At 39.9% G+C, this 18,917-nt stretch overlaps 3 protein-coding genes and 3 non-coding genes across 7 annotated transcripts; 5 read left to right on the top strand and 1 right to left on the bottom strand.

Moving 5' to 3' along the window:
- The first annotated feature begins 407 nt into the window (after positions 1–407).
- naa80 (N-alpha-acetyltransferase 80, NatH catalytic subunit) lies at positions 408–5,803 on the top strand. The gene is made up of 2 exons (XM_078949560.1): positions 408–581; positions 4,235–5,803. Coding segments are annotated over exons 1-2 (822 nt in total). The 5' UTR covers positions 408–579; the 3' UTR covers positions 5,055–5,803.
- Positions 1,478–1,590, top strand: LOC111947697 (U5 spliceosomal RNA). The gene has a single exon (XR_002873589.1). It is a non-coding gene; the product is annotated as a U5 spliceosomal RNA (small nuclear RNA).
- hyal3 (hyaluronidase 3) lies at positions 2,222–11,250 on the top strand. Its single transcript, XM_004070324.5, has 7 exons — positions 2,222–3,132; positions 8,272–8,508; positions 8,605–9,040; positions 9,128–9,275; positions 9,909–10,035; positions 10,115–10,204; positions 10,287–11,250. Exons 1-7 carry the CDS (start codon positions 2,992–2,994, stop codon positions 10,572–10,574), a joined length of 1,467 nt encoding a protein of 488 aa, XP_004070372.2. The 5' UTR covers positions 2,222–2,991; the 3' UTR covers positions 10,575–11,250.
- On the top strand, positions 2,451–2,564 carry LOC111947706 (U5 spliceosomal RNA). Its single transcript, XR_002873598.1, has one exon. It is a non-coding gene; the product is annotated as a U5 spliceosomal RNA (small nuclear RNA).
- A 1,288-nt stretch (positions 11,251–12,538) lies between the features above and the next one.
- LOC111947707 (U5 spliceosomal RNA) lies at positions 12,539–12,652 on the top strand. Its single transcript, XR_002873599.1, has one exon. It is a non-coding gene; the product is annotated as a U5 spliceosomal RNA (small nuclear RNA).
- A 1,164-nt stretch (positions 12,653–13,816) lies between these two features.
- Positions 13,817–17,504, bottom strand: si:dkey-20d21.12 (uncharacterized). 2 transcript variants are annotated; one of them, XM_004070325.5, is made up of 4 exons: positions 17,169–17,504; positions 14,442–14,583; positions 14,150–14,371; positions 13,817–14,068 (listed from the first exon to the last, which is right to left on the bottom strand). In XM_004070325.5, the coding sequence occupies exons 2-4, from the start codon at positions 14,575–14,577 to the stop codon at positions 13,932–13,934; spliced, it is 495 nt and encodes a 164-aa protein (XP_004070373.1). In that variant the 5' UTR covers positions 14,578–14,583; positions 17,169–17,504; the 3' UTR covers positions 13,817–13,931. The 2 variants fall into 2 exon arrangements, with proteins under 2 accessions (XP_004070373.1, XP_004070374.1); XM_004070326.5 differs by having other exon boundaries at positions 14,442–14,606; positions 17,169–17,500.
- Between the last annotated feature and the right edge of the window lie 1,413 nt (positions 17,505–18,917).

The following is an 18,917-nucleotide window of genomic DNA, read 5'->3' as shown; positions in this document are numbered from 1 at the left end:
GCCTCTTGTCTTCTGTTGTTTTTACCTAAAGTAACAGTTTGTGGGTGTAGCTGTGATGCACAAAAAAGGACAACTTTAATTTTGATATATTAAACAATGAATTGGGATGTAATTTGATTATTTTAGTTTCAGCAGTTTGAGTGTATTTACATTTTTTGTCATGAGTGCATTCTTTTGTATTGAGACTCATTTAAAGAAGGTTGTGGAATTTTTTTGTATACGAAAGCTTTTAGAATGTAAAAAAGCTCCCAAAGTAAATAAAAAGTATTAAGTTTAAAGTAAAATTCTAAAAAGCTAATTCAACTAAACACAAAATGGGTTGTTTCAAGCTTTCAAGTGGAAGTCGATTCTTGCATTTCCCCGCCAGTCCGCGAGGGGGCGACTATGTTTTTGGCCTCTTTTAAAGAGGCGTTCTACTTGAAGCGTTTGACAGCTAGCACCAATAGCTAGCTGACTCAGAAACAGATAAAGCGCCTAACAAAAACCCAAGGCGCTTGTTTAACTGACTGCGGATCAGTTGTCGGGCAAACCTTTACACTTTGGCTGAAGGAAAAGAATTGACGTGAAATTGGACCTAAAATGTAGGTAAATGTGGAGTGTGGTAAGCAGTGCTGACACATGAAGTTTGATTCGTTCTTGTTGGTGCACAACAAATACTATTTAATGAAAGGTACTGCTAAAAGTAGCTGTCGCTCTACCTTAAATGGAAGCAGAAAACTGAGAGAGAAGCGTTTACAAAGGAACACAATACCCATTAGTATAATCTAGTGGTGAGAAAACTGTTTCATCAGCTATTGGACTTTTCCTTAATAAAATAGTTTATATAGTTTGGATGAAAAATAAGTTTGTTTTTTATAATGGATTTTACAATAGTACCATTTAATCGGAAATCAGGAAAATTATTACTTTCAGAAAAGTATTTTTGTGTGCTACAACTGTTGCCTAGTGTATTATAGTTCTTTTTTTTAACTTTGTTTTAAGTGATAACCTACTCACTAATACGGAGTACCAACAAAAATTCATTCAGAAAGAATACGTCTTCCTTATTTTTGAAGCCACATCCTTTTGCGCATGCGCTTTGCGTTTCCAAAGCTTTTGCCTGAGAACGAAAAAAAAAAAAAAATAATTTAAACTTTTATAGTTTGTCGTAAAACCACCAATAGAAAAAGTGTTTGATTCATAAAACTTTAACACTGCATTAAAAAAAGATAAAACAGGTAGTTACTGCTGTCCAAAATACAGGAGGCGTTGTTAACGCCGCCATGTTCCCACAATGCATTTGGTTCTACAACGCAAAACCTTTTTTGTTTGATAATATTTAGTTTGCTATATCTGATTTTTTAAAACATGCATGTATTTTCCAATCATGATGCTTTTAGTCAATTCTGTAATATTAATGTTTTGTTTTTTTCGTTGAACCGTTAGTCTGATGTGTATCGCGGAGAATAGGTTTGGTAGCACGGACGTCTACCCGGAAGTACCCTTGTTTCTCTTCAGATCGTGTAAATCTTTCGCCTTTAACTAAATTTCCGTGGAGAGGAATTTCAAGAGTGTTACACAATTTATTGATGTCTTGCCTCACGGCGAGGTTACCTACATGTGTCAAAATCTAAAAGAAGACTAAAACTGTTGAATGTCAGGAATTCCAGCTGCAAGCTTCATGTACTACTCAACATCGTAGTATATATAGGCCTTAATATATGTAGTTATGACATCTGTCCATAGGAATAGTATTGCGAAAACAGTTTAGATGTTCTAATCATGTAATTGCAGCTGACTGGTATCTCTCATAGTAAAATGAAACAAATGCGCCCCGAAACCCCGGAGTACAATTGTTCTTAAATTCTTCTTCATGATTATGATCCAGTGAAGTGAAGCCAGGAACTCTGTTTGTCCTGGCGGGTCCACGTCCACTTTCAGAGGGTTTCTATTGCCGTGATAAAGTGAACTGGAAAGAGAATTAGTATAAAATAATAGTTCCCAAAATGTTCATCTGCCTCAATTTTGAAGCCCGGTCCTTTTTGCGCATGCGCTTTGCGTTCCAAAAGCTTTTGTCTGAGAATGCAACAAAAACTAATCATTTGAACTTTTATAGTTTGTCTTAAAACCACCAAGAAGGGGTTTTTGATTCATAAAAATTTAAGATTTTATTAAGAAAATTACAAAATAAGTAGTTACTACTGTTCAAAATTTAGGAGGCGTGGTCAACGCCGCCATGTTCCCACAATGCATTTGGTTCCACAGTGCAAAACCTTTTTTGTTGAATAATATTTAGTTTGCTATATCTCTGGTTTTCTTTCCAGTAAAAAAAAAAAAAAACATACAAATATTTACCTATCGTGATACTTTTAGTCAATTCTGCATTATTAATGGGTTTTTTTTCTTTGAACCGTTAGTCTGATGTGTATCGCGGAGAATAGGGTCGGTAGCACGGACGTCTGTTTGTCAGCACTCTTGTTTCTCTTCAGATCGTATAAATCTTTCGCCTTTTACTAAAGATTTCCGTGGAGAGGAACAACAAGAGATTTACTCAATTTTTTGATGCCTTGCTTCACAGCGAGGCTTCCCATTCCTGTCAAAGAAAAACTAATAGAACTTTGGTGTTGTGATTACTTAAAATTTAACAAATATATAAAAATCTGAATTAAAGGACCTTTTATTTACCGTTAATTAATTAATCGAATGCTTTTATCGTGGTGACTGAGGACTGACATAATGAAACAAGACACATGAACGAAGAAAACGTTTGAGAATTGTTCTTAAATGCTTCTTCATGACTATGATCCAGTGAAGTGAAACCAGGAACTCTGTTTGTCCTGTCGGGTCCACATCCACTTTCAGAGGGTTTCTATTGCCGTGATAAAGTGAACTGGAAACAGCATAAAATAATAGTTTCCAAAATGTCCACCTTATTTAAAAAAAAACCTTTTTATTTTGTAATTATTTTTAACATTTTGATGACAATGATCCTGACAGGCGAGGTGTGACATTATGAAAACAACCTGCTGTGTGTACATCCCTCATCAGTCAGTTTCCCGTTGCAGAGCAGAATGTGAAATAGCGTTACTCATCACTTTAGAAGCTCATTCTGAAGTCAGTGGCCTCTCTGGTTTCAGGCTTTCGCTCCAGGTGGTGAGTCTGCTTTTATTTTTGTGTCTGTTGTTTGCTGCATTTACATCAACAGGCTATGGTGATGTTTTCACTGCTGCTGTTTGCTTTTCTTGTGCAATGAAATGTTACTTACAGAGAGACAAAAAGCTCTAAATGTTCATTCACAAACACAAGATGAACATTTTGAGATTCTTGCTGCTAAAATTTGACATTCTAGTCCCAGAAACTGCTGGTTTGTATTCATGTTTTTAGACAAAATGTGTGTCTATTGTAAAAAAGAAAGTCAACATTTTCATTAATTGCTGGTGAAAGGGTTTAAGACGAACACACTTCCCTATTTTAAAGCACTTAAAACATTGACTCATCGCAGCAACGCTCTGTTTGCACACCGTCTACTAATGTAAACCTTTTTACATTCTTAGGTTTAAGTTATTTTTAAAATAAATTCAAACTTAATAACTGGAAATGTTAAATTGTTGTGAGTAAAACAAAGTTTAGCCATCATTTTTGAGTCATAAAGCACATTTAAACATGCGTTTTACTTATAAAGGATTTTATTTATGCTTTTAGATTAAAAACCCCAATTATTTCTAATTATTTTCTGGTTTATCTATACTTTTTTTTTTTTTTTTTGCACGTTTGAAGTCCGCTGGAATTTCCTGCTTTCACTTTGGCTTTCATTTATTTTGAAAGGTTTTGAAATATTTTATTGTCTTTTGCTCAGACAGCTTTTTTACCTTTACGTTTCTGCGCACCTGTTCCAAGCGTTTGCGTTCAGCTGAAGATGAGACGAGGCCTCAGCAGGGAACATGGAATTATGGGAAGAATCCTCGGAAAATGATGGTTTTTAGTGCTGACTGGCTCCTTCTGGGCTTTGCCTCTTTCTATAATTACTGCAGGACTTTGGGTGATGGTTATGGTATTAAAGTTCTGCGTTCCATAACTAGTCCAGCATTTCATTGAGCTCTTCTGTCATCTATCAGGTTGGTTGACTGGTTCAAGTGTTTTGCTCTCTTGTTTTGTAACAAAGAACTGAGAAAAATAGCCCAAACTGTTTTTCTGACGTTTTCACGCTGAGCTGCAGAACCAAGAAGAATTCTGACTGAAACCCTGATCACCGCAGGTCCGAGCCCACCGGCCCCCCAAATCCCAAACACCCGACCAATCTGCCCTTTGTCCCGGACTGTGGAGATCACGTGGACGGAGAGGAGCCGTGCACAGATTCTGAGCAACCACCAGGGGTCCGACTGGTTCCGGTTCATCAGCGACCGGACCTGCTGGTTCCCTGCGCTGACCTGGTGAACTCAGAGTGGCAGAGGAGCCAGGCCGCCCGGGTCCACTCCCTTCAGAAGTCCTGCTCAGAGTTCCCCGTCTGCCTGGTCCTCCTGCTGGGCCACAAAGGCACTGAGAGGCTGCTGGGCCACGCCCGGCTGTCCCGGGTCGTGGGTCACGGCGGCAGCTTGTTTGTGGAGTCTGTGGTCGTCTCTAAGGAGGAGCGTGGGAAGGGCTACGGCCGGGTTCTGATGGAGGAGACGGAGCGCTACGCCAGGCGCAGAGGCTTCAAGCGCCTGTGTCTGACCACCCACGACAAGCAGCACTTTTACGCGCACCTCGGCTACGTGCTGTCCGCGCCGGTGCAGAACACGGGCCCTGTGATGGCGCTGGTTCCCATGGCGATGCTCATGAGGCTCTCCAGAGTCCCAGATGACCAGAAAGCAACAAACGCCAAAGCTGAAGCGTCACAAGAGAGCTCAGGAGGCTCCCCCCTTGCAACCCATCCTCCCCCCCCTTCTATTCCTCCTCCTCCTCCCTCTAACCCTCATCCTCCTCCTCCTCCACCTCCTCCAAAATGTGGAGAGCAGCTTGTAGTTCAGACTTTGACTGAAACCCCCTACAGAGACGCCAGAGGGACTCCCATCTTTTGGATGCACAAGGACATTTGATCATTTCCACAGATTCAGCCTCCGATTCCAAACGAGGGAAAAACAGGCGCAGCATCCGCGTCCACCACCCTGATCCCCAGAAAACAGAGGCCAACCTGGACAAAAGGCACACTTCATGCCTGCAGAAGAATTAAGCATCAGCCACAGAGATGGACACACGCTGCAGAAAGTGGCACGAGGAACTGAAAGAAATCTTTAATTCTTAAGAAAAGATGATGTGTGCACAACTGGAGGACGAGCAGACAATCATGGACTGCACACGCAGGTGAAGCACTGTTCAGAAGGACTTCTGAGGAAATATAAAGACATTTAAATTTGCTCGAATTGAGAAGGAGACCAGAAAAAGTAGGAATCCTACCCAGAATCCTCTACACTCAGCATGCAGGAAGCATTTGTGCGTACACTGACCTACGGTCCCGTGTTCTCGATTGTTATCACATTTCAACACGAGGAGCTTCTCTCTTTTTTTTTGTTTTTTTGTTCATATTTGCAGAAGCCTTCTCCACCCATTTCTGAAAAGTGCACTTCCTCTTTCTGCAACAGAACTTTGAGAAGAGCTTTTACCTCCGTCTGGACCAAGTTTCACTTTGGCCACATCATCTTCTCTGGAACTGCCACGAAAACACAATCGTCAGGGTTAACGTTGACATATTAATGCTTCTGTCATGTTTTCCGTCACATGTTCTGTTGATGATGCAGCATTTCTTTACTCCCTGCTTTCCACATTAAAGTCCTGTCAGTTGCAGAAATGCTCTCCTCCTTTGACACATCCACTGGCACAGAATCCATTTGGTGGTTTAACCTCTGAGAGTCACACAGGGAAGCATCAGACACCATTGTTGAAGACCCTCCAATTGTGTTTTTGACCCGTTTTTGTGCCATTTCTCTGATGACCGAGGACATACATTAAGAGAATTAAGCTCAGTTTTGCATTTTCTGAGTACTTCTTGTGAATCAGAGGCAGACAACAACAAAAAAAGATGCAATTGAAGAGAACCTAAAGCAGTGACGTAGAAGGCTACAAGCTCCGCCCCATTTTGATGCATCCACTTGCAGACAGATAGATCTTAGATTTCCTTGTTTAAGTTGGCATCCGGACCGATAGCTGCAACATTGCTCATTATTTTTGTTGCACCGGTAATGTGGGGTTGGGGGTGTGAGGGGCTGTCCGCTAACGGAAGAGGCTGCAGACAAAGGGATGATGGGAAATGAGGGCAGGCTTACTCCCACAACTCTGAGGCAGATTTCTAACTCATTCTCGCTGCTCTGCAGAAGCCCTAGAAAACGAGCCAGGTTTTTGTTATTCAACAGATGATGAGAGTGAGACCTTGAAGTCTGTGGTTTAACCCAACTGAGGATTTGAACCCACAGCTTTCCCAGGTTTACAGACACTCTACCACTCAGCTACTGAGCCGGTCTGCCTGCTAGATGGGGACCTTCTTGAACACCAAGAACTGAAAAGCTCTCCAAAAACTGTTCTCAAGGAAGACTAGTTGTACTCAAAAACCATTGAACTCAAATTGCAGCAAAATCATTCAGTTTATTATTACAGTAAAAATGTAAAGAAGGAGAAAATTCCTCAAAGCCAAAACATATTTTCAGTTCTTAAATATAATTTTTTGTTTTTTTTGCTGTTCCCTTCAACGATCAACACAATCAATGATCCAACTATAAACTTTAATCAATAAAAACAAACATTTTGTTCATATTTTCGGCAAAAAAAAAAGGTTTGACTTGCATGTCGAAGAAAAAAAGAATGTTAGAATGCTAACAGATAATGTAGATAACACCATGTTTCTGGTTTATTAATCAAATTTAGGGCTTGTTTTAAATTGATTTTTAGCTTTTCAAGTAAACTGCTAGTGTGTCGCTTATCTGAGGTTTTAAAACATTATTGCAATATGTTATAATGTTATTTAGGAGTAAAACAGGAACACAAAACTAAGAATTTTATTGGCAGAAATCCTTGTTCTCCAAATAAATGATAAAAATATTACCAACAACAGAAAGGTGAGAACAGCTGTGTCACCATAAATATAGTCAAAGCAACGTGTTATTAAGTAAAACTACTCAGGAGTACAATTTTTATAAATGTTCCACGTGCAATAGTAAAGGAAATGTAAATTGTTATCACTCTCTCATGATTTTCAAGTATAAAATTTAAATGATTTATCTCCAATCATGTTTGTAGTGACAGTTTCAGACATTTTTCTCAGAAAACTGTAAGAAATCTGTATTTCTAAACACTTTTTGAAGTTTAAGATAGTTATTTTTTGATCATCTGTAAACTTCCTGATTAACCTGAGATTAAACTGAAGATCTCCTAGAACTCTTCACGTGCAAACAGTTCAGCCTTTTGTTTTTTTTCTTTACGAGGTATATAGTTCAGCCGTGTGAGGAGATGAGCACAGAATAAACATGGAACTTAATGGATGACAGAAACAACCAATTATTTAAAAAAAAAGCTGATGAGACGAATGCTGGTTAAGAAGCTCCTAAAACCTAAAAAGAAGAAATATTTCAAAATCTGCAGGAATAGATCTTTGGTATCTGCAGAAATATTCTGCATTTCTTACATCAGTTATGTTTGGCTGATTCTGAATTATTTAGTCTGAAGAGACACAAAATCACATTAGGAAAAAAAGATTATTCCTGCTATACTAAAGAAGGGAAACTATGATTTACTAATCCTCACAAATCCATGTCTTACAGTAAACTATAAAATCAAAACAGCAGATTAAAGTCTGTTAACTACTTATTTGCTCTTCATAAACGGCTCAGCTGATTGGAGAGGTCATTCAGTGCGACACCTAGTGGTCATTTTACGTTACTGAGGTTTTTGTTAAAATCAAATTCCCTTAATTGGGATATTTTAGAAATTTGTTTTTTTAAAATCGTCCTTGAAATCATTTCTTGACATATATGTATTTTTATATGTATATGTATATTGTGACTCTACAATTTATATATTGTCATATATAAAGATATATATAGTCATGAAAATAAAGAAAACTCTTTGAATAAGAAGGTGTGTCCAAACCTTTGGTCTGTGCTGCATTTGTGTCTGAGTATGTTTTTATTTAGGATATTGAGGAAAGAATTTGCATCTTTTAAGGTTGTCATGAACTGGAAGTTTGTTATGATTTAAAACTTTCACACACTGAGCCTCAGAAAGGTCTGCTGCCCGTCAAACGGGATGTTTTGTGTCTTTTGACAGGAAGGACACTTCAGCCGTCGACCTGCCATGGTGCTTTCTCTCCTCCTCGTCTTCCTCATCTCTTCATCCCTCTGCGCCTCGCTGCCTCCTCCTGCAGCAGGTCCGGTGCTGCGGGGGCGGGCTTTCGTTGTGGTGTGGAACATGCCCACCGCGAAGTGTCAGAAACGCTACGATGTCCAGCTGGACCTGGAAGACTTTGGCATTGTGGAGAACCCCAAGCAGCACTTCCAGGGAGAGGTGGGTGACAGATTCAGCTCTGTCAATATTTCAGTAGTATTTTCCTCCAGAATGTTAAAGACCAAAACATCTGTGATGTTCCTCTGATCCAAACAGAAAATGACCATCTTCTACCGTGACCGCCTGGGGAAATATCCATACCTGTCACACGACGGCCGTGAGGTGAACGGAGGAATCCCTCAGCTCGGTGACCTCTCTGCTCACCTTTCCCTCACAGGGTCGCAGCTGTCCCGCCTGCTGCGCCCCAGCTTCTCTGGCGTGGCGGTCATCGACTGGGAGGAATGGCAGCCACTGTGGGAGAACAACTTTGACACCAAGATGAAATACCGAATGCTGTCCAAGCTGCTGGTGAGGCAAGAGAGGCCTGAACTGTCGGAGACGGAGGTGACGCTGTTGGCCAAACAGGCGTTTGAAAAAAGCGCTCGGATGTTCATGGAAGAGACTCTGCGAGAGGCACTCAGACACCGCCCCGGAGGATTGTGGGGGTTTTATGGATTTCCCTATTGCTTTAATAAACACAAAAGAAATGCAGGTAAAGCAGCTGGCAGCAAACACAGTCACTTTCCATAACTTTTATCCACACGGATGAAGAAAAGATTTCTGTTTCCGTGATGATCAGATGAATCCTACACGGGACGGTGCCACAGTGGGACCAGGCGGCACAATGACCAGCTGTCCTGGCTCTGGACTCAGTCCACGGCTCTGTTCCCGAGCATCTACCTGCCGCAGAGGCTGGCGGGCTCTGCAGATGCAGCGCTGATGGTCAGGTGGGAGCAGATGCTTCAGAGCTTCAGCTGCTCAGTAGACAGAAGCTTCAAATAACTGCTGGTCCAGATGTCAAAGACCCAAGCTGATGAAAGCTTGGTTTTTGGGGTGTTTAGTCTGTTCTTGTGGCATTTTTTCTGATGATGGAGGAGATTTATGAAGACTGAAATAGCATTTCTGAGTGTTTCTTTATTCAAATCGTTGTGAATCAGGAGCAAAATGCTGTTTGAAAAAGATTGTATTTGAAAATATGCTGAGCAGGCCGCAGGCTCCCTGCTCCGAGCTTCATTCTGATGCGTCCATTTGTAGACGACTAGATCCACGTACGTCTGGCACAAAACTGCATATCTCCAATATTGCTCACCATTTGTTGGGTTGGGGATGTAAGCTAGCAGGAAAGAGTGTAAACAAAGAATATTCTCAGCAACAGAAGTGGGAAAGGGATTGCTCTACGTCAACATAACAGCTTCGAGGCTAATGAACAACTGCTGCTCTGCAGAAACTATATCCTACAAAATGACACGTTTTATTTAATTTTGGTTAAATAAATTATTAAGAGACCACTGGAAATGATTTTACAATAGATCAAAAGATGATGGGAGTGGGCTCTAATTTGCTTAGCTCTCTCCTCTTAGACACAGACTGCTGGAAGCTTTGAGGGTAGCATCACTTTGGCGTCATAGCAACGGTACCGGACATGCCACACCCGTTCTACCCTACGCCAGGCTGGCGTTCACACACTCACTCAACTTTCTCAATAAGGTAACGACTGCCACACATGAGTGCTTTTCAGATGAAAAACATTTTGAAACTTGGTTCAATCCTGAGATTGTTTGTGCAGACAGACCTGGAGCACACGCTCGGGGAGAGTGCAGCACTCGGAGCGGCTGGAGTTGTTTTGTGGGGTGACTTGAAATTTGCCAAATCCGAGGTTTGTGGTCAAATCCATTGCGTAGTTTTTACACCCTGTACAGTAGGCATTAAATCCTCTCCTCTCCTCTCTGACCTTCCAGCAACAGTGCCTCATCCTTAAAGACTACGTCCACAACGTGTTGGGTCCCTTTGTTCGGTCTCTGAGGTCTGACACCCAGAGCTGCAGCATCCAGCGTTGCCACAGCAACGGACGCTGCATCAGAAAGCACGCCGCCTGCGGCCACAGCCTGTCTCCGGCCGCTGACGGCTCCTCTGGCTCTGACAGCAGCAAATATTTTCACAGACACTTCATGTGTCAGTGCTACGCAGGCTTTACTGGAAAGGACTGTGATGAAGAGGAAGAGGAAAGCAGAGAGGAGGACGATTAACCCCACCTCCAGGTTGAGGCTGAAGCTGCTGCAGCTTCTAGCCGTCATTTTAAAGTGAGCTAAAACAACATTGTGTAGATGTGTATCTTTATCCATGATAACGCAAGTCTGGTCTATAATTTATTGGTTTAATTTATTGCCGAAGTGTCTTTAGGTGGAATTTATTCCAATTAAATAGTCAGAAACCCTCAGATCCTCCTCCTCCCTTCATCTGGACGTCCCCACCGCTCACCCCGTCACTATGGGGAGCAGAGCTTTCAGCTGCTCTGTCCCCCGGCTCAGAAACTCAATACCTACTGATCCCAGAAACATTGGCTCTCTCTCACAATTCACCAAGAAACTAAAAACCTGACCTTTTCCAACTTGCATATTTCCCCCCAAAGCTTGTTATTCCTGGCCTGTTTAAATTTTAGATTTTACTGTATTTTATTGCTTTTATTTTTATTTTAACTTCATGAACGGCGACTTAGGGTTCCTAGAAAGGCGCCTGATAGATAAAATGTACTATTATCATTATTAGAATGTGGATTCTCAAAAAGTGAGGTGAAACATCAGAAAAAAATAGTTTTAGGGTGGGTTAATTTTGATTTTAGCACTTTTCGTGAATTTCAAGAACTTTTCAACGATGTAACATTTGATCATTTTTCAATTAAATTCTTAAAAGTTTGGACATTTATTCTTAGTTTTTTAATACTATTTTAATAGTATGGTTTTTACAGTTGAAGATAAATAACTTGCAATTTCTTGTTGTAAATGCTAACTTAGTTTATTCTTTAGAGAACTGAACATTGGACTTCCATAAAGTATTTCAAACTATTTCCTGATCATCCTCTTTTTCAGATTTTTTTTTATGTTTACAATTTTCTAAACCAAATTTGGCTGTATTAAAAAAAATCAATTCACTTTTATTTATACAGCCAACAGTCAGGGCACAGTTGTCTCAACGGGCTTCTATGGTAATTGTCCAGTATTTATGAAAATTTCAGACCATTTTCGGAATATTAAAATCTGCCTTTCTGGTTTCAATTCCATCTTATAAGGATTTCAAAGTTGTGTTTTTTCCCCATTGTTGGTAATTAAGGAAAAAATATTTTGATCTTTCTCTGTGAATTTGAAATTTTAGATGCTTCATACATTTCTAACCTTTGCACTGCTTTATAATTGTTTATAGGAATAAATTATATTGTAAGGTTAAAACAAAAGTTAAAAAAAGCACTAACAATCAAAATTAATCTAATAAAACAAATGTTGAAGCGTTTAGATCAGGGGTCACCAACGCAAACTGCCTGCTCTAAAGATCACAGTGGAAGTCGATATAATTTTAAAACATTAATTCAATTTTGAAACAAAAGAGGAGTGCAAAGGATCACAAATCACGGTTCCAAACACACCTTTCGCGGATAACTCGATTACATCCCAGCAGGGGTGCATCATTCAAATCAATTGACACCCACACTCATAGATTTACGATTGGTATAAAAATCCATTAAACAAGACTACTTCTTCCTAAAAAACAAAAAGATTGCAGCGTGATCCTTTCAACGCATGCGCTTTGCGTTTCCAAAGCTTTTGACCTAGAACGAAACAAAAAAAACATTTGAACTTTAATATTTTGTCTGAAAACCACCAAAAACAAAACAAAAACAGTGTTTGATTCGTCAAACTTTAACACTGCATAAAAAAGATAAAATAAATAGTTACTACCGTTCAAAATTCGGGAGGCGTGGTTAACGCCGCCATGTTCCCACAATGCATTTGGTTCCACAACGCAAAACTTTTTTTGTTGAATAATGTTTAATTTGCTATATGTCTGATTTTTTTCCCAGTAAAACAACATGCATATATTTTTCTATCGTTATGCTTTTATTCAATTCTGTATTATTATTGTTTTTTTTTTTTGTTGAACCGTTAGTCTGATCTGTATCGCGGAGAATGGGGTTGGTAGCACGGACGTATGTATGGCAGCACTCTTGTTTCTCTTCAGATCGTATAAATCTTTCGCCTTTTACTAAAGATTTCCGTGGAGAGGAACAACAAGAGTTTTACTTAATTTTTTGATGCCCTGCAAACGCGGGGCTTCCTTCTCTATGTCAAATAAAAATTGTCTCCGCAGCATATCGTAGCCTGCATCCTGTGGGAATCCATTTCAGTAAAACATCATCCACGACGGATACCCAACTTAATCACATGTCAGTTTAATATGGAGGCTGTGTCCGAATTCCCATCCTATTTTCTAAATAATAAAACCCTATATAGTGCATTTAAAAAGGGTCAGGGCGGCAAATCGGACTCAGGGTTAGTGTTATGAACAACATTAAGGCATTTATCTTTTGGTTGCTGCTAACTGGTGCTTCTCATAATAAAATAAGGCCAATGAACGTAGAAAAGCCTTGAAGGGCATTGTTCTTAAATTCTTCTTCATGATTATGATCCAGTGAAGTGAAACCAGGAACTCTGTTTGTCCTGCCGGGTCCACATCTACTTTCAGAGGGTTTCTATTGCCGTGATAAAGTGAACTGGAAAGAGAATTAGTATAAAATAATAATTCCCAAAATGTTCATCTGCTTTAAAAAGAAAACCTTTTACTTTGAAATTATGTTTAACATTTTCATGACAATAATCCTGGTGTCACAATCAGTGCCCTCCCATGTTTCAGGCTTTCGCTCCGGGTGGTGAGTCTGCTTTTATTTTTGTGTCTGTTGTTTGCTGCATTTACATCAACAGGCTATGGTGATGTTTTCACAGCTGCCGTCTTCTTTTTCGCGCAATGAAATGTTACTTACAGAGAGACAAAAAGCTCTAAATGTTCATTCACAAACACAAGATGAACATTTTGAGATTCTTGCTGCTAAAATTTGACATTATAGTCCCAGAAACTGCTTGTTTGTATTCATGCTTTTAGACTAAATGTGTGTTTATTGTAGAAAAATTCATTTTCAAAAAACTCTAGTTTAAATATTATTACTATTGTGAGCAATCAATTCATGGTCTTAAATTAACTACTGCTGATTATTATAATCATTACTACTTTAATAGATTGTGGTTTTGTTTTTTGGAAACTTTGGAGGAAACAAGTCCTGTAACCCTTTGTACTCCTCAGACCTCGTAAAATGTCCTGTGTCCTCAAAAAGGTCGTTGATCCCTGGTTTAGATACTTCTGAATGAGTGCCTGTGTGCTGAAGATACTTTTATTGAACATACGTTTCGTAGAGTACTGTAATAAAGCACATATGTGAGAAGTGTAACTCTGCCAGCAGCGTTTAATCCAAATTGCATTCACTTTTGCGGCTGTCCCTCCGGCCCTGAAACAAGCGTATGTGAGGCCACACAGCGTTGCATGGCCTGTGCGTGCGCTCCTCATGTCCCGCCTCTCCTGGCTGTCAGGTTCAGCCTCAGCGCCTGCAGTTCTTGGATCAGCAGGGTCAGCTGGGCGGCTGCAGCCTCCTTTTCCCTGACTGCTTCGGTCAGCATCCGGATGGCCCCGCCCTGCTGGACTAAAGAAGGAAACGGACACAAATCTACTAGATCACAAATCCACTCAGTTTGACGTTTGATTGTCCGGCATGATTTCCCACCTAAGAAGTAGAATACGAGCAGCACCGTCATCAGGAGTACTGTAATACCAGCGCAGGTCATGGCGTAGGCTCGAGATGAACCTGGCCTCATCAGGTCCTGCAGATGGCCTTGCAGTTTGCTGCTGAGTGGATGACCTCTGTGATTGGCAGCTGCTCCGTCACGTGTGTACAGGTTGCCGTTCAGGGACGGCGTGTATGCCGGGCGAGGAGGAGGCTTCACCCCTGAAAGCACCAGCGGTGGGGTCAGTTAGGAGTGTGGGCAGTTTTGGGGCGGTCTCTGGAGGGTGTGTACCTTTGTGGCTGTGCTCAGCGTGGGTTCGGTGCAGATCGTTGATGGAGTCCACAGAATGGAGCTCAATCTCGGTCAGATCTCTGTCACTGACTCTGTAGAACTGAGGAGTGGTCTGAGATGAAGGAGGCCGTGACATCCCTTCCTGTTTTGAATGAAAGGTCACGACTGTTGATAGAGGTGACACCGCTGGTCAGTTACTCATTAAAACATGATGGCATCCTCTCAGTTCTGTGCATGAGACACATCTGAATGCCTGAGAATAATGCCTGAAAGCTCCTCCTTCATACCCCCATAAAGTGGTCTCACATTTATGTTAGCTTATCTGATGTTTTGGCAAAACCTCAAAGACTAAATAACAAACTTGTTATTTATATGCAAGAAGTTCTTATTCTGATGTCTTTTGTTCATTTTAACCCTTGTGCTATCTTAGATGACCCCACCCTTACATTGACGTGTTCTCCCTACCATGACAAAGGTGGATAAAGGTGGAAAGATTTCATGTAATCCATGGACACCAGTGAGGTTCACAAATCATTGAAGAAAAAAGGTTCAGAGCACTGTCTAGTGGGTCTAGATGACCCTACTCCTAATGTTAAAGGGTTACGACAACTGATTTCAAACGGTCTCATAAAAACATGTACTTCCTTAAAAAATGTCCCTTTCTGTGCTGAAATCTGCAAAGAACTGGGTTTTACAACAGGACAAAAGTGCCATGTTGTGAAAAAAAAATATTTTGCTGGATATTTTGAATTAAAAGGTGATCAAAAGCCAAACTTGATATAGAAATGAAGAAAAAGATGGTAAAATATTCCAAGTAAACAGTCCTTTGGTATCAGATTGAGGTTCTCTTCAAAATAAAACTAACTCAAACCTGCTGCAGTTGCATCAAAAAGCCTCTGAGGGCTTGTCGAAAAAGGAAAATTGGCCCCGACTATAACCACAAATGATCAAATTACCAACAAACATGGCTCCTTAATTCTCTAACACTGGGGTTACACATAAAGAGGTAGACGTTTCATTCTGTCAATTCCAGTTCGGGGTTAGTCATTTATGAGTCACTTTTATTCAGAGTTACTTAAAGACTCACTCCAGCGAAAAATGGGATTATAACATACTATTGTGGCATTTCTCATAGTGGAGCGCATGTATGGCATAATTCAAGATCATGACTGCGGTTGAAAACTGTACAGATGGAACCGGCGGGTGTTCAAAAGCACAAGTTTATGACGTAGCTACTGTCGTGGGCGGGTTAAAATCTCGCTGTTTCCGTTCCAATACCGAATTCTCCACTTGCAGACAAATTGATTCATGTACGTCTTTATTTCCACGTCTGAGGTGCCACCTGGCTATAAATTGTACCACTGCATACCTCTTATATAACTCGCCATTTTTTTTGCCAAGATAAAGGTGGCTTGGGCTTGTGAGGTCCTTGTCGCTGGCGGAAGAGAGCGACAACAAAGGCATGCTGGGAAATTAGCTAGGCTAACTTTCACGCTACCAGTCTCACCCACAACCCAAAGGCGAGATTTTTTCCAATTTAACTTTATTGACAAATATAGCACATACAGAATAGCAAACATTGACACTCCTCACTGTGTGCAAATGACAAAATTGTCACATTTACCAGGAAAATGTACAAAATAAAAATTCACCAATTACCGCCATAATAATAGCCAAATAAAACAGGTAAGAAACAAATAAAACAAAAATAAAAAAAAGGTAAAGGATTCTGCTAAAGTCTCAAATGTGATCATGTTTCAACTGTTGTAACAGCTTTTTTTTGATAACCCAAAGGCTAGTTTCTAATGTCTTCAATATGACATAGGCTTTTTGATTTGAGCTAAAAACAAACACTATGATCATAATTACAATGCCACTGCACGCTTTTTAATAGAAACAAATATAGTTAGAGTGGGACTTTAAACGTTTCTTACAATTCAAAGGAATGTGGAGCAAGGTATTTTGCACAAATACAGAATGACTGACAAGCTGAAGATTTACATCCCAAACTAATTAACTGTCAGTTGCTCTGAAATATCCCAACTTGGTTTACTACCAAGTACGGAATCCTCGAGAAAAATAAATGATAAAACTGACTGACGGTTCAGGTGGTATTCAATCATTCAGAAAGATTCCTCATATCCTCTGAAGATAAAGGATAATCAGATGATCTAAAACCAACAAGGTGTTTAAAGCCAGTGAGTTCCTGGTTATCAGTGACATTACAGCTTTATTGCTTCTCTTTTTAGACCTAGATGGCTTCTTGTGTTGAAATTGCATATATTTCTGCTCACTTTAGTGCATAAAGTGTAAATGTAATCATCTTTTTGTGGCTTAAAGAAAAAAAACTACAAAATATTATTAAAAATTAGAAAAATCACGCTAGACTCTATGGGTCAAACACTTGTATTTTGCAGTTTTCATTATAATAAAAAAAAGCTTTTCTGAAAACAAACGTATCGGTTATGAGAAAAACAAAATTAACGTGAAAATTGAGCAAAATGGTGATTTTAGAAAAGTGGAAAAATTATAAATTAATGTGTAACAGCAAAATTTGATATTTATGATGGCAAACCATTTGGATTAGTGATTCATCAGAGCTTTTTTTTGTTACTTATCAATCCCATGAAGCAGAACGCAGCTGGAATTTGAACCAAAGGTCAAAGAATCCTTCATAATAGCTGAGACGAACAGATCATTAAGTAGACACAAGCACATTGTTCCTACCTGCTGTCACTACACTCTAACGTCTGTCAGATTTGGCCTGTTGTCAGTCGCTCTTGTTGTCCGGCTCTCACAGGAAGCCACACAGCTGTTAAATCATGTTTCTGTCCAGAGGAACCCACTCAATCCAAATGAAATTTAGTTTTCCAGCTGCCCCACAAGTTAATCCAAGGTAAATCCAACAGGGAAAATATAAAAGTGTCCACGTTTGAAGGTCAAAGAAAAAAATCTGGCTTTTATGTCAGGGTCCTGGTCCTTGTTAGCCACAGATCAACGATTAGCATTTGAACGTTTGTCTCCAAATGTTCTCCACCCCAGCTGCTCCGTTAGCGAAGAAAGAAACTCAGAAAGACAGAGGAAGTCTTTTCAGCCCCCTCCTCACAAACGTCCCCACGCTGAGCTCTGCCAGCCCTCATGGCCCAGAATAGCAGCACAGACACAAAGTTATTATTAGTTGCCAGGGCAAAAGGATAATAACCTGAGTGGAAGGAATCATGGGGTACATTGGGAGAAACACTTGCAGATACTCGATCATTTCGTGGTTAAGTGTGAAAATGTATTTCAAAATCAGAATATTTCTACTGCCTTTTTTGAAGTGAATGAGTACAGTGATCCCTTGCTATATCACGGTTTACTTTTCACGGTTTCGCTACTTCACGGATTTGGATTGTGCATTGTGTTCTGCATTCTGATTGGCTAAAAAGTCACTCAGCGAGTAGCTCAAGAATGGGACCCTTTGATGAGCCGTTCATTACAGTTCTCCAACATAATCGATGGTGGCATGTCGGTGTATAAGGATCTTTAGCAAAGAAGAAAAAAGAGCGACAACAACTGCCTATCACTATGTTCCTCTCCCGAACAAACACACCTGCAGCTGCACCGCGGGCTTCAGAAGGAAAAAACGCTGCAGAGGATGCAGCGGCTCAGTATGAAGAGCAGTGAAAAAGAAGACCGGAGTCACCATCTGTCCCACTGTACTTTTTTATTTTTTTCATAATCATTTTAAATTTTCTTCCGTTTAATCTACTCGGGTCGCGGTGGGCGGGGCTAATCTCCGCAATTTAAAGCCTTCTGTTCTTATCGATGATTGAAATTATTATTTGACAGCACACTACAGAAGTTATTTGTTGAAAAAACGTTTCTAATTACTTTTATTCTTTAAAAAAACAATTGATTTAGCCTGTTAAATGGTTTGTTCTTTCTTTTCAATGTATAATAGTGAATTTCATTGTATAATAATTGTAAAAAAAAATAAAGGTTTCTACTTCACGGGTTTTGCTTATCACGGGTTCTATTTGGAACGTAACCCCCGCGAAAAACAAGGGATCACTGTACACGCTTTAAAGAGAAAGAAAAGAGCACAAAAAACAAGTAGCATATATACACAAAACATAAGTTTGTTATACATAAAGACGGTTATCTAATGTTCATCAGTCTGACGGCGGGGGTGGGGGGGTGGGGGGTGGTGAGAGTTTATGGTCTGTAGGGTCTGATGCTAAAAGAACCATTTAGTCTAGTTTTTTACTGACCAAAACCCAATAAAAGTCACACCTCAACAATTAGAAAGATACACTTAATGTTTTTGTGAACATTAGGACATTCTTTTATGAAATGCAGCTTTTAAAAAAAACTTACGATAATTGTTGTAACAATTATCAATGTTTTCAATGTTAACAATGTTTTATTTTTCTATATTTAACTATTTTAACTTCTTTCAATTTTGACACCAGCATGCATGTTCCTTTCAAAATA

Source organism: Oryzias latipes, chromosome 7, assembly GCF_053564925.1.
Source record: "Oryzias latipes strain Hd-rR chromosome 7, Olatipes_Hd-rR_3.1".
NCBI classification, from domain to species: Eukaryota; Metazoa; Chordata; class Actinopteri; order Beloniformes; family Adrianichthyidae; genus Oryzias; species Oryzias latipes.
This window is presented reverse-complemented; position numbering and strand designations above follow the sequence as displayed.